Source organism: Cantharellus anzutake, assembly GCF_015039405.1.
Source record: "Cantharellus anzutake strain C23 chromosome Unknown EI90scaffold_39, whole genome shotgun sequence".
In the NCBI taxonomy this organism is placed as follows: domain Eukaryota; kingdom Fungi; phylum Basidiomycota; class Agaricomycetes; order Cantharellales; family Hydnaceae; genus Cantharellus; species Cantharellus anzutake.
The window spans coordinates 123135-138355 of NW_024066989.1; the positions used below are offsets into that span (position 1 = coordinate 123135).

The following is a 15221-nucleotide window of genomic DNA, read 5'->3' on the forward strand; positions in this document are numbered from 1 at the left end:
AGTTGCTTGGCACGACACCACATTTGAAGGCACCCAAGGAAAAGAAGACTCGCAGAAGAAATCCAGGGGACCGTGAGAACGTTGACCCTGGATTGGATGCCTTCATCAATGCCCAATGGCTTCCGAAAGACGACCCTCGCCATGGATGCCGCAGGAAAGTGCTTGAGGTACACTTCGGTAATGACCGCATCTGTATGTATTGAGGTTATGTCATTTGCATGTGCCAACTCAGAACTCAGTTCTTATGTCAGCGAAACCGCGTTCGTGTTGTAAACGCTGTGATTTGCACAAGCCCGTGACTTGTTGCGATCTCCATACCCCTAGTCTTGCCGCCCCCATGTTCCACCAGGAACTCGCAGAGCCGCCCTCCAAGTGGCACCCTCAGCATGTGAAACCTGACTACATAAAGGATGTCAAGCGCTCTGCTCAGCTCGGCCGTGCCCTTAAGGACTGGAGAAAAGCTGAGTTTTCTCACCGTTATCCCGGACATCAAGACAACTTGTGGATAGGCGATTGGGCAGTACTTGGGGACTCAATCATTGATGATATTGTGTACCATGCGAACTTCAACCGGCTGTCAACTCTCCGAGACTTTACACAACTCATTGACTGGGAGGAGCGAGGGCGCTATGCCTCTGTGTTGTTACCCATAATTCTTAGAGTTTTTCCCCTTCCCGCATCACCACCTGCTCAGCCTCAACCACCCACTTGGCCTTCCACCTTAACGGAAACTGGGACTGTACTTCCCCTTCGCACGAAAAAGTGTGGTAACTGTGGCAACCACAGCCACAATGGTGAGAATCCTTAACTACTCTGACATGTTTAACACTCATTGTTTCTCTGCTAGCTTGTACTTGCCCTGAGCGGTGCAAGGCTTGTAACCAGCCAGGTCATCCCAGTAAGTAATACATGCTCCTATATACAAACACGATATATACTCGTTGTTTTAGAGAAGCGCTGTCCAAATAAGGAAAACTCCGCCACTCGCTCCGACATGACTGTCCCACATCGTCAAACTGCCAAGTCATCTGCCTCAATTTCGTAAGTCTCATAGGTCTCATCCATTGATTCCAGTTGATTCATGTTGCTTGACCCCCGCGTTGTGCCACGTTGGAATAGTTCAAGACCCTTCTGAATGTGGTCTTCTATTAAAGTACGTGAGGCGCGTCCCTTTACATATTTGTGAGGTCGAAGGTTACGAAGTTCATGTTGAATAGCGACCAATCTGGATTCTATGTCAGGAGTTGCATGGCGAAGGGTCTTGTCAGGTATGTGGTAATCTTCCTCAACATCTTCAATGCACGTCCGATAAGCCTGAATTATTGATGATTGACTAACGATGTATTCTATTGTTTTTCCAGATCCTGTGCCTGAGTAGACAACCTAGATGCATGTACCACGATAAGTAGATCCAAATCATCATTCATTTCACTCGCACCTTCGTGTAAAGATTCATCAATTCCACTTGCCAGTCGATTGCCCGAAATCCCCCCCTTTTCCCCGAGGGGTTACACAGCCAGCACCTCTTAACAGCTTCTTGGAGTGGTTGTGGGTAATGTCGCAGTCTGGAAAGAAACCTTGAAAGGTATGTTGCATATTTATGTTTTCCGCTTGCTTGGAAGAGTGGAACCCAGAATGCAAGGACATCGATTATTACGTCAACCATTCCATAGTTCATTGCATGCACGAGGATGCGGTAGTACATCGCATCTCGGTTGAATGTGAGTTGGTTCTCCCTTCTTTGATCTCGATCTTCCTGATTCATAACGTTATTTCGTTTGGATCCAAAGTGCGCCCTTGTGATTTCCTCCGCATGTTGGTTGATCTTTTCCAAGGTCGGCTCGGAAGTCACAAATCCTTTGATGTCGCCTCCCAAACTCTCTGCCCACGCATCAAGAATCATACACTGTGTAACATAGTGTAATCCGTCATTCAGCATCCGAAAAGGTGGGACTGGTTTGTTCAATTTGGAAAGGTCATTTGGGAAAAGCAAGCATAGGTGCTTGTAAAGCCCATTCGGGTCACTTCGTAAGCCATCCCCTGTTGCATAAATCCTATTTATTGCATCGACACATGCCATTCTGACATGAAAGAGTCCTGGTATAGGTAGAAGATAGTGCATTCGTTCGAACACATCTTCTTCAATCTGCCGCGAGTTCAAGATCGCCTCGATCTTCTCCATCGTCCCAAGATCCCCATGAATAAGGACGACATATTTCTCAAACACTCCTTTCGCAATACCGCTTTGATCAAGAAGCGATGTTATTGCCTCGATGTTCCCATCAATGGTGGATGCTTTCGCATACACAGCTTCTGCTGTTGAGAACTCCGTTTTACGTGGTGGCAAACTGAATGTCGATGGTGGGTCGATAAGATGTGATCGCATTTCTGGGAAGTACTGTTCAATTAATACCGATGCAATATGCCACTGAAAATGCTCTGCCAACTTGAATGAGGCTTCACTCATCAGTATTGCGTCGGTGGGGTTGATGGTGGGTGCGATGTTTATGGCCATCGGGTTGTTTGGGTGAGTATCCCATAACCATTGGGCATATTCTAAGTGCTGAGGCAGCACTTCCTTGGGCGGCGCAAAAAACAGCCCCGTCGTGATACTCTCAAATGTCCGATCTTTGAGGTCCGTTGGCTGGCCGACACTAAACTTGAAGTCGCAGTTGTCATACGCGATGTTGGTGACGCAGGTGGGTCCAAGTCTTTTATTCAAGGCCTTCTGATTGATTATCAGAGATATCCGAAGCCTCTCACTGGCCGAAAGGGAGACTGCAAGTCCGCAGTGGGCAGCCCATGCACACACTGATTTTGATGCATTTGAAGCGGCCAAATAGAAGGAATTTTTGACTTGCAAAGCGTTGCAATGACCATTGCAACTATTCGTGATAATCGACATGATTACCACACCTTTCTGATTCCACAGTCAGTGATCAATCATACTTATTGAGAATCTTTCGACTTACGATTTGGAGTGGAGCATAATGTCTCTCTGAGTAATTATAACTCCCCTTCAACTGCCTTCCCGCACTAATATGATCTCCATCATTGTCCCCATTTTTCCTACTGCCCATCTCAGCGCTTGGAGGTGCCGGCTTTGCCCATCGCCTTGCCCGTGTTTTGCTTTCCACAGTAAGTAAGTGGTTGATCAGGGCCCAAGTTGCTGGTGCCTTAGATTCGAATAATGACTTCAGTGTGCTAATTTTTCCGTCTTCAAGCTGTGCCGGGTGAAGGTGGGCAGCATTCATGTGAAGCCCGCTCTCCTTTTCCATAAGTACTTGTATTTCTTCCATGTAAATCGCTTCAGCGCTTGTAAGGATCCAGTCTCTGACAATCGCTGTGCCTGGCTCAGGCTTAGGATTGAGAATCTGGACCTGAATTTCTCGTAATTTATCACCAAAGCCCCGGGAGGTCAAGATTGTTGACAGAAAAGACATAAGGGTGAACCCATTAGTTAACATGCAACTAATTACATTCATTGCATGATCTGCGGGCGAGTCCATGGTGTGGAAGATGGTGAAGGAGTAGGGGGGGGGGTTCGGCGCTTCTAAGAGATTCCTTTTTGAGATCCAAGAGTTGTTTCGGGTTTTGCCGGAGAGCATCGCCACTGCCATAGTGTGCCAGTCGTCGTAGCGAAGTGTCGCGGTGCTGGTTTTCGGAGTAGATGATCGGAGATGAATGCTTTAACCCCGTTACATGTGACTTGTTATTTGTATTGACAATATTATTTATTGATTAATGCGGTGCGGATTTGTCCAGAGAACGTGACTTAGAACGTGACTTTTGAATCGTAATACAAAGGAGACTTCATTATTTTCTAACATTTTGCGCGTCCACGGAGCGGAGACGGCTGGGTTCGAGTCTGGTGATGGTCGTCCCTGTGTAATTTGCTGGCAGAGCTGCAAGCGTCGTGAGGTATGTCTTTAGTAACGGTCACAAGTCCAGGCTCTCCTATCTTCCTGGCTCCAAACTCGAAAATCATGGATATTACTGCCACCTTTTCATCTGGAACAGTGATCTGGCGAGGTACGCGGCAATATTTGGCCTCTTTCCGGTTCCTGAATTGCAAGTTAATCGCTGATGTCGATGCCGGCGAGATAGACTCGGTTGGGTCGCCCATATGAACAGGGATAACGGCATCGATCGACTCCTGATGATCTTTGGCTTGCAGAGCCATGCCACGCAGTAGAGCTACCGCCAAGTTTCGAGCAGAGAGCATCTCAGAATTTTTGGCCAGAGCGAAATGGGAAAAAAAGATGTAAGCATTCGCAAATGCTGTTTCCAAATTAGGGATACCCTCCCTGGCCGTCACCGAGTTGGCCTTCAATATCACAGTTTCGAATTGCTTCGCAAACAGAGCCCTGAGAAAGTCGAGGACATGGACAGGTCGATGGAAATGTGGGTCAGGTGAGTAAAGATCTGGCAAAGAGTACTTTTGTCGGACGGCGATATCGTGTGCAATGGTCACAAGAAGTCGACCGCAGATTTGCCCACGCTCTCCCTTCGCAACAAGTCCCTTCGTGCAAGCCTGAGCTAGAATTTCTGGGCCTTGAATTTCTATTCCGTTGCCATCTGAAGGGCCATTCAGACGCCTCGCTGCTGCCTCAGCCAGTATAGGCTCAGAGGGCGATCCGGCATGCGTAAACTCACGATGCTCGGGGATGGCATAAACAACACGCATGTGCGATTCGACGAGTTCTGATTCCATGGTCTTCGAGGCTTGAGCTGTAATGTCGAAGGCTATCCCGATGCGAACCCCCAGAGCAGCGATGAAAGAGTGGAATACTCGCGCTTTGTTCCCTTGCGCGAACAGTTTCTCTCCAGCGAACGATATAACGGGAAATCCTTGATGGTCCAACCAGGCTTTGTGGTGGACATACCATCTATTACGAATTTAGTCGAATTTGCCACAGATATAGTGGGCACCTACAGGGCCCGTCCGAATCCTGCCATCACACTCGTTTGGCCCACGTTTTCAAGGCTGAAATTTTTCCCTTGGCTTTTCAAAGTTTCGAATACTTCGCCCACAAAGATGTCGAACGGCAGCTCGGTGAAAGGAGGGAAATGGCGGAGGCCCTGAGCAATGCGAACTGAGGGATGGCTGGCAGGCGAGGGAGCGAATTTCTGGAGATGAGAACTTGTAGATAAGAAAATGAAGAAAACGGGGAAATTGATTAGCTCAGATAGCACTATGCCAAGGTTGTGATAGGGTGAGCGACTCCTTGCGTCGGTCTTCCTTCCCGGTGGGACGGGTTCGGTAAGCTGGTGAGCTTCGTCAAAATAAACGATGCATTTGACTTCTTTTGCTCTCCCTTCGTAACTAGAGATGGCCTTGACAAACTTGCGGCACGAGTCCTGCATTCGGTTTATGGAGTCGTCCAGTTTCGTTTGGGCTGTTTTTTGATCTTGCTGTAGAAGGCCTAGCTCCACTAATTGAAGCTTCCCAAGAAAACTCAGCATGTGGCGGCAATTATTAAGGCCTCAAGACGTCACCTGGTATGCCCGATTCGCCACAGAATCCAGAAACTCGTTCCTATTCGTACCAGCTTCGATATCAGTCTGTCCATCATCGAGATAATCAGCCCATTGGCTCGCTAGCGCCGCTCCTGTTTCATGTTTGAAAATGGGTTTCTCAAGGAGTTCGGCAGCCTTTGTGAACAGCACGCTCAATAGAATTGCATACTCTGCCTGCAGCCGAATATCGCTTTTTACGTCGTGTCCGTGAAAATAGTCGCGAAACTGCCTGTCCGGAGGGGGATAGGCTAGCGGTAAAAATTATCATCATCGATCGCAAATATGGGATTCACGATGGATTATTGCGCACTTTTGAGATTAGGGCCCAGCTCCTCACGAATATTGATTGGAATCGTAAATACGGAGAGCGCGGCTTCATTGACCATTCTGGATTTCCCCATAACCGAAGACTGGATGACTGATAGAGACCAATTGTATGGTCTCTGACTTGGTTCGATCCCGACGCTCGACTGCCAATACTTGTTCAATACCTTGATAAGCAGTTTGTGCGCCTTTCCTCGGTAGGGTTCTTGAAATGCTGACTGAAGACCTGATGCAACTTGTCAGGCAGATGAGGAGCTCAAGATGAAGAGGCGCTTACCACGAACACTACGATTGGTTGGAAGCCCGCCACTCTGATGACGGTTAAGACCCATTAGAGGCCGCATATCAACTAGTAATGAAATCATGTACACGATAATACCACCACAGAGCGAACATAACCTACCATCATACAACAACTCGAAGAAAGAGTTGTCGCGGTATGCTTCGGCAAGCTTGGACGATAAACTTGGGGTAACCCAAATATATTTACCACATGCCTCCTCATCAGGAACGTTGGTACCAGTGGGTAGAAAAGTTGAAAGCAATATTTGTAGCAATTTGGGTAGTGCCTGAACTCCTTCGAAAGCTTGAGTGCCGTAGTCATCGATCGCCTGGATGACACGACTATTGAACGTTTGCGGATCGTCTGTGGCAGCCCCGCCTTTCGGGTCAACGTCCATTGGAGTACTCATGAGGAATCGATGGATATGGATGGAGTCTATCGCAGTCGGAGGAACCAACTACAGTTGCAGATGTCAGAAATTCCCGTATAAATATTATTTTGGTTTGGACGACTGAATGGTGGAAGGAGTTGGCGACCCAATTGAATGGGCACGGAATGCGGGACCCGGCTGGTTTCGCCGCCTTCGCCGTTCAGTTTCGATCAGTGGTCCATTTCGGTTCCGACGAAAAATAAGACGTAAATTTAATTAACTTACGTACAAACTGCCACCACGCACCCCACATAATTTCTCCGAGGTCTAGCCAACTCAAGTACGTTGCCTCCGAAAACCTCGGAGAAATCATGTGGGTCACTGAAAACCATGAAACCGACTTCTTCTTATCACCTGGCTGTACTATCCTAGGAAGCGTGGCGCTTCGATGAATGAAGACGCATCACATTTCAAACTCGCTGCACCGCACTCGAGACACGTAACGCTCGTTCATTACGCGGGCGTCACGTCATCGACCCTATGAGCTCACTCGCCACTCCTCACCCTAAACAAGTAACAAGCTAAGCCGTGTTAGCGAAAGTACTCGTCAGCGGTCCTTCCCCGCTACATATCAAGTAGGCAAGTTACTAGCCTCTATTGGAATAGAGCTATCAAGTCATCTTTACGTCTGATTGTAATTCCCGCTACTCTGTAGCGGGTCTTGTGGGCTTAGACTTCTGCCGCGTCAGGCGGCGTCCACCAGTTATATACTACGTATACGTATATGTATATACTCGTCGTTGTGTGCACAATCCCACCGCCGCGCTCCTTCACTCCCCATTCCCTTCTTAACATAGGGCATATCAGGCTTCTGGCCTCTCCCGGCTACACAGCAATGGCTACAACCGTGTATACATCACCATCTCATCTTTGACTTACCTCTCCCCGTAAATAAAACATTTCCACTTTCAACAAGTCCATCCATTCCTCTCCTATCTCATTTCGCCATCGGAGAGCTCTTACTTATTCCATTCTTATCCCTATACAACCAGCATCAAGACAGAATAACGTGGACGTGGACAATCAGTGAGAGAGTCTCATCAAGGAGGACATCGATCGACTCGGAACGATCATCTCTGTATTCTCCTTCTCTCCTTCTCGTCCTCTGACGCCTCATATATACTCGCGCTACACACCATCCACATCCACATCTTCCCCAGCATCTTCATCTCTCATGTCTGCTCCTACCACCCAGTTTGAACGGCCCCGGCGCGTGGATGTATGGGGGGACGGCTTCGCCTAGAATTGCATTGCCCACTTACTTGCTCCCTGATTCCGCCTCTCCTTTCACTACTACCTCCCATGACGAAGAAGAGACTATACTAGGGCACCACTGTTCATCTCATCCATCGGCTACTACTGCTGTAATAGGCGATCTTCATTATTTAGTCATGATAGGCGGACGTCAATGGATCCGTCTCGCCCGGCAGAACTTGGGTCCTTGATCTCAATGAGGAGGGGAATGCGATGTGTTTGGGAGCGATGTTGAACAGCAGACACAGCAGGTGTAAGTTATCATTTCTTTTATTTTTATTTGTTTTATTATACGTGATATTCTGCTTCGCCTCTCCTTACTTCGTAATCACTTAAATCGACATATTCAAACCATCTACTTTTGATTTTGGATCGAGCTGTGCAGAGTCTGCACGGATCTGTTTTCCGTGCGAGTTCATTTGGGTGTTTTCCACGCGAAGAAACGACTTCCCAATCTACAGCAGGGCGGTTCTTCTGTGTCATCGTCATCAACTTCTATTGCATCTCCGACGATACCTAGCTCGAATCCGGCAGGGTTGCGGTCTCCCAAGTTGACACCTAGTTTTAATGTTCTCCAGCCAAGTTGCTTCATTTCTAGAAGGGAGATCTCGTAAAGCTGCCTATCATACCCTGCGAACTGACTTCAAGGATGTTGACGACTAATCGCGTCGTATCTTATCGATTTTCGATGGGATATCGTATCCATCCATCTTTGACTTTTCGACCCTCAATCCCTTATCTCTTTTTTTTCTTTCCATGGAGGTATGGCATGGATTTTATGCGATCTCTCGCGCTGAAGTCCTTCATATATTGCATCACGACACCGCACCCACGAAGCAAGAGCATGAACATTACGACAAGCACGAACGGCATTGTATTATCAAGCTCAAAATTTCCTAAATTACTGTATCACTAGCAGATGAGCTCGTCCTTCGTTCTCCGGTTGCGTGTCCACTGCGCAACATCTGCACTGTATCATTTTAATGTTCCTCCGCAACAGACTTGCGGAAGGAAAACCCTCATCACTTTCCCCTCGCGTTTCCCTTCCACTCGTCAGAGACACGGGTATTATCCATCCGAGGATCCTTCCTCTCGCTTTATATTCGAGTTCGTCTTACAACTCGACTCTATTGTATCTTCCATCCCATAGGTTCGTGCGTCTATCATGACTTCTCTAAAGTGGTTTCCTTCCCGTCACACTTGATGGCGTCATTCTATGCTTCCGACCTAGTTGCCCTACTCTCCCTTTTCTCCGTATTTGTTAATCTGTTCGAGTTGTTCACTGGTGTGTGGGTCACTCGAAATTGTTTTTCCTTGACGAGTCGAGTGTATACCCACCGCCGATGGTTTTAGTTTATTTGGATTGGAATGCTCAATGCAATCTACTTTGGATACCCCAACGATTAGTCGCTTTTGTCTAACTGATCACGATGAGAGAGACGCAGAAGTCATGCACACTCACTTGGATATGAATGATAAGGAGGTTGTATTCAGAGGGAGCCCGGGTGTGAGTGTGGTGACTCTGAGAATGGTTTGTGGGTATGCGGGGATGTGGGGGAGACATTAGGATGAACAGGCAATATGCCTGCGCACGACATCAGAGGACCAGGGATAGCGCGTGAGATCCAAGACGATAGGGTGACGATGTCAGTCCCTAATCGTGATGTGGTGGGGCAAGCGGCGGAGCAGCGCTGCCGCTCGGTCCTATGATGACATCCGTGACGCAATCAATGTCAGGAACGTTAAAGTGTATTAAGTGCGCCCCGCTCTCTCTCGGCCATACCGTTAAGTGGAGTGAAGATGGTGAATGTCAGACGGAGCAATTAGCGCGCCTGCGAGCGGACGTCACTGGAACCAGATTAATAGCGGCCAGGATTGTTTCGAATCATGAAACGTCGATCGCGAATGTGATATGTCTGGTGTTGACCTGAGCAGGCAGATGCAGACTTCGGAGACCAGACAAAGATGGCTTTGATGGATGAGATTCCCTCTGAAGCAGACATCGCAACGGCCAGATGGATCCCCCCAGCTATCATTCCGCGATTTCTATGTGCCTCTTTGTCATCGTACTTGGGTATTGTCAGAAGCTAGCATGAATATGTGAGGAAGATCGAGAGACGATCTTTGGCAGGAGTCTGTGCACAAAGTTCTGTCATATCGCAGCCAGGGTGACATTCAAAACCACAGTCGGTCCCTGAACCCAAGTCACAGAGTACGAGATTGTATTTTACACATGTATTGGCTCCTCATTTAGACCGTCGGGGTGGGCGCCTGTGTGGATGCGAAGAACTTCCTGTTTAGTGTCGTGCACGAGGTTGCAACGTGTTGATTTTTCGTGTCATTGTCAATCGTCCTTATAGTCTGTCCAACATGCGAAAGTCCCTCAAAAAATTCAAGGGGAAATTCTCGACGAAGGGAGCTCCATCGTCGCCGGTTCTAGATGCTAAACCCGCACCACGGCCTTCCTCTGTTGAGTCAATAGTGACACCCGCACCTGCACCCGCAGTGGTAGCCGAACCTGAAGTGGCAGCGGCACCCTCAAGTAATGCGGGTTTCAGTACCGTTTGGAACGGTGTTCTGGGCGTGCTGCGTATTGCCCAAGCAAGTCTAGATAGTGTCCCTGTTCCTGGGCTCGAGAGCGCGATCGGAGGCTTCCTTGAAATAGTTCGCCAGTTGGACGTAGGTTCTGTAGCCGCCGCGGCGGGGACGTAACGCTAATAGTTTCCCTCACAGACAGTCGGCGCAAATGTGGATGCGATTCGTCAGCTTGAGGACACCGTCAGATTCTTCAACCAGTCAGTATCGAAGCCGCTTGAAAAATACGGGGGGAAACCCTCTGTTCCTTCGGAGCTAAGCGAAGCCATCGACGCTTTATCGGGGTATGTTCAGATATCCTAAGTGTTTCTCAGAGTCAGAGTATTCTGACTGTCCCTTTCAGTGAATTCGTGTCGGCCACTTCGCCTTTGGAATCGTACAAGGACAAGAACGGTGTCTACCGATGGGCGAATCATCAACAAATCACAGCTGAGGTGGGGAAGGCTGGGGGAAGGATACGCGATGCTGTAGCGGCCTTTAATGTAGATATCCTTCCGCTACTTTATGTATCACACTGGAAGCGCTAATCTATGGACATAGGTTGCACAAGGGGTCCGACATTACTTACAGATTGAGGTACGGTACAGCTTGCACTGGCTTTCTCAGAGTACCAAACTGACCAATACCCTAGCAACTTCGCGAGGGGATCGAGGAGATTAAGGTAGTTTTTCGGCCCCAGTGTACGCATCATAGGTGCTGACTATTTCCAGGCGCACAAACGCGACGAAGCCTCGGCTGAAGAAGCGAAGCAGTTAGAGTCTCTTCTCAACAGGCTTCCATATACTTCCAAGGCTGGCTATGACACCAACCGGCCTGGTGCTCCGTCTAAGTGTTTTCCCGGAACGCGAAAGAAAATCATTAAGGAGGTTAATCAATGGTTGCACCACTCTATCAGTGATACAACAAAGCCAGTGTTGTGGTTGAATGGTCTAGCTGGGATCGGCAAGTCGACTATTGCGCGCACCATTGCGGAGTATGAGTCTGACCTCCTTGGATCAACCTTCTTCTTTGTCCGTCAAGAGGACGAGTTGTCCAACGCGAAGCGCTTCCTTGGGACGATCGTGCGGGACTTTGCCAAGAAACTTCCGAAATTCGGTGCCGCTGTCGCAGAGGCATTGAAGAAGGATGACAAGCTTTATGATGCCTCCCTTGCCACCCAATATTCCTCGCTCCTCTTTACCCCCCTGAAAGACCTCAAACTCTCCGAACCCCTCTTCCTGATAATTGATGCCCTAGATGAGTGTGAACGAGATGGAGCAAAAGAGTTGCTCCACCACATCCTTGGCTGCTCTGGCTGCCCTTTCATCACTGGCTGCTCTGGCACCCCTGGCTGCTCTGGCACTGGTCTCCGCATCCTCATCACAAGCCGACCAGAATCCCATATCACTACGGATCTTGACCATGTTGACAAGATTGTGATTCATGAAGCTGATAGTTCACATGACATTGAGTTGTATCTTCGGGATGGACTCCAGTCTATTTGTAAACGATTTGGGAATCTTCCAGATGGGTGGCCTTTTCCAGGTATGATCTCAGCTCTTGTGGGGAAAGCTGGCCAGCTTTTCATCTGGGCTGCCACTGCCATCAAGTTCATAAATGATGATGATGAGGGTCCTGTTTATCAACTGGACTCCATCTTGAAAGGCAGTCAGGAAGCCGATGTGGGTCCCCATGCTGAGCTTGATAGGCTATATGAAACTGTTTTGTCTGCCTGTGTTGCCAAAATCCTCAACACAGGCAGACAAGACAGGCTTGTGGAGCTCCATTGTCTTCTACAGACCATTGTCCTGCTCAAGGATCCATTGACCCTGAAAGGGCTGGGTGCTTTCACTGAGGTCTCCAATCCCAAGTCACTGCTTACACGCATCCAATCCATTGTGCCACTACCACCACATGTAGAAGACAGAGTTGAAGTCTACCACCCTTCCTTTCCTGATTTTGTCTTGCAGCGATGCAAGAATCCTCAGCTCAGGGGTGATGTGGAGAAGCATGAGCGGTGGATGGCTCTTCGTTGCCTGAACCTTCTCATTGCTGAACTAGGACCAGGGAGTTCACTCAAGGTGGACATGAAGGATCTAAGTGTCAGGCCCACTTCAGTAGTTAAGGAGGAAGTGCAGTATGCATGCTGCTTTTGGACATCCCATCTATGCAAGCTGCAGTCAGTTGATGAAGAAGTCAGGGATACACTGGAGAAGTTCACTGGTCAAGGTGGTGGAGTTGAAGGGGGAGTTTTACTGCAATGGATGAAAGTCCTACAGGTGATTGGGAAAGTGGATCATATTGTTCAAGGATCAAAGGAAACTCTTCTCTTCATGGTAAATGATCATGCTGTTTACATCAGGTTCTTAACATTAACCTTTAAGATAGGAAGCTAGCTGCTTAGCCCACATTCAGCCTGTTGTGCATGATGCCTATTCAAGGCTTTCCTGGCTTAGTGACATCCAGTGGTGGCAGCGGCTGTGGCAGCAGAGGCAGCGGCTGTGGCAGTGGCAGTGGCAGCGGCAGTGGCAGCAGCAGCTGCAGCAGCTGCTGCTGCAGCAGTGGCAGCGGCAGCAGCAGCGGCAGCGGCAGTGGCAGAGGCAGTGGCAGCAGCAGCAGCTGCAGCAGTTGCTGCAGCAGTTGCAACGGCAGCCACAGCTGGTGGAGCGGCAGCCACAGCTGGTGGGCCAGCTGCAGCTGCTGGTGGAGCAGGAGGAGCTAGAAATGGATCAGGAGGAGCTGAAAAGAGGAGTACAGGAGTGGTGTGATGAGCTACAGCAAGTGTGGTGGCAGGACATGGAACAGCACAGCTACACTTTGCCTAAATAACACTGATCCGAATTTTCCTCACATATGTATTCATGACCAATCTGCATGTTCAATTGGCAAATGATGTTGAGGATGGAGTGAGAGCATGAGTGGAGTAGCCTTGGCCTCAGTGACTCAGAGCAGAGCACTGTGCCAACATTCAGTATGCTGGTGTGTGGCTCTTAACTTACTGTCAAAGAACACAAGTCTGTATGTGTGAGGTCTCAGTGGGTAGCTCAGTGTTAGAACTGGGCAAGGGCAGACAATTCCAGAGGGGAACCGGAGATTTAGCAAGGAGGGACCTTGGCCTCAGCGACTCAAGTGGAGTGCTGTGCCATTGCTGTTTGTCCATTTGGTCCTTAATTTCATAGGCAGCAAGCAGGAAGTCTCTAGGGGGCATTTCAGGTCAATTTTAGACTAAGGCCTAAAATGAGTATGTACAAGTGCTGATATATATAATGGAGAGGGTGAAAGCACAAGGAAACAAAGGGGATCCGAATCGGAACGATGACATCTGAATGGGAACAAAGGGATGACAGAAGCGGAGCGGTACCGAAGGTCATAGGGCTGAACCTGTGGTACATCTAAAAGGAGGTAAGGGGGGCGAAGCCCAGAGGGGCAGGAGGATGAGGGGAAGTGGGGATGATGACTAACTGGCTAGAATGGGAAGAAGCAGCAGTCCAAATAGGGATGAGGGGGAAACGTGAAAGATACATTCACTGCGTTCAGAGCCAAATTATCCTGTGTACTATTCTGCACTGTAATAATGCACAAGCTGTGTTATCCTGTGCTATTCCCTGAAAAATCCCAAGCCTCTGAGCAGGCACTGGTTTAACTTACAAGATGTGCAAAATCACGCCTGGGTATTTGCCAGGAATATAGCAGGGCTGAGCACATGCCTGCACTATCCTCTGTCCTATTCCTTGTTTCTGCAAAATCCATGTTCTATCCTGCATCAAGCACTAGCTCAGGCCTATTCACTATTAATATTTGTTTTAATGATGTTTGGTTTTGTGGTGAAAATCTTACTCTGAAGGTCTTTCTTGTCCATGTCCACAGCTGATGCTTGCTCCAGATTGATGAGGATAATCGACTCCATCTCATCCTTACTTGCACCAACCTTACCCTCTAACCCTTTATGCCTCCTGGTGGCTTTCTAGCACAGAGAACCTTAATCAATATTACCAATCATCAGGCAATGCACTGCTCTCAATTGCACCATAATTGCACTTTGCACTTGCATATTTTTTTAGGAATTGTCGAACTGTGATCTGGTCCACTTGGCTTTGAGCAAGGTGAAGTACTGCTCCGCGGCGTCACGGATGTTGTTCTCATCAATCATTCCTTTTTTGATGTGGATCTTAATTGTTTGTGCCAGGAATCAGCAGTTTTGCAAAGGTGTGTCCACTTTCACGTACCAGTGTTCCTAAGCTAATTCTCACCACCTCACTGCCTCACTAACCACTTATTGGCGCCTTGAACCCCAACCACCAGTTTGGGGTAAGGGCAGGCTCTCCATCTGCTCTGAGTTGCATTGGAGCATCATCTGGCAAAGGCGATGGTAGAGGGTTTTCACATCAATGCTTTCTATGTCGAGTCCTGGGCATTCAACGCTAGATCAGTAAGCCTGACCCACATTACATGTTATGGGGCATGCGACTCACACATGCATTGGCAGGCCACTTGTTCTTTGTCTTACCTCTCACACCGTTTCTGCTGTTCAGGTGAGTGTCTGCGGTACTATTAGTGGATTTTAGCTGCACTTATTGAGTCATCTGCCCTATGGGAAGACTATTGCTACTTTGGCCAGTGGAGTAGTGTTCCATTGCTTCAAGTCTGATGTTGTGGGTGTGCTGAGAACGCTGGTTCTGATTGCGTTACCGCGGAGATCTAGCTGAGGACCAGATGGAGTTTTGCACATCAGCGAGGTGGACAGCATATCGCCTTCAGGACCTTGAAGTCCATTGGGTGTATTTATTGTTCTTACAGCACTACTATCTGAATTTGCTCTAAAAGTATGAAGCACAA

The 15221-nt window shown here is 48.5% G+C and overlaps 3 protein-coding genes across 3 annotated transcripts; 1 reads left to right on the forward strand and 2 right to left on the reverse strand.

The window, feature by feature from the left end:
• Positions 1–1011: 1011 nt before the first annotated feature.
• On the reverse strand, positions 1012–3443 carry EI90DRAFT_3126663 (uncharacterized protein; the record flags this gene model as incomplete). The annotated part of the gene is made up of 4 exons (XM_039063939.1): positions 1012–1145; positions 1200–1383; positions 1439–2920; positions 2973–3443. The coding sequence occupies 4 exons, from the start codon at positions 3441–3443 to the stop codon at positions 1012–1014; spliced, it is 2271 nt and encodes a 756-aa protein (XP_038913701.1).
• Positions 3444–3823: 380 nt separating this feature from the next.
• EI90DRAFT_3017967 (uncharacterized protein) lies at positions 3824–6536 on the reverse strand (the record flags this gene model as incomplete). The annotated part of the gene is made up of 6 exons (XM_039057169.1): positions 3824–4889; positions 4937–5445; positions 5500–5768; positions 5831–6070; positions 6122–6193; positions 6248–6536. 6 exons carry the CDS (start codon positions 6534–6536, stop codon positions 3824–3826), a joined length of 2445 nt encoding a protein of 814 aa, XP_038913702.1.
• A 2443-nt stretch (positions 6537–8979) lies between these two features.
• EI90DRAFT_3066643 (uncharacterized protein) lies at positions 8980–9653 on the forward strand. Its single transcript, XM_039060964.1, is given in 4 exon segments — positions 8980–9100; positions 9139–9217; positions 9292–9497; positions 9511–9653. The coding sequence occupies 3 exon segments, from the start codon at positions 9015–9017 to the stop codon at positions 9376–9378; spliced, it is 252 nt and encodes an 83-aa protein (XP_038913703.1). The 5' UTR covers positions 8980–9014; the 3' UTR covers positions 9379–9497; positions 9511–9653.
• Positions 9654–15221: the final 5568 nt, after the last annotated feature.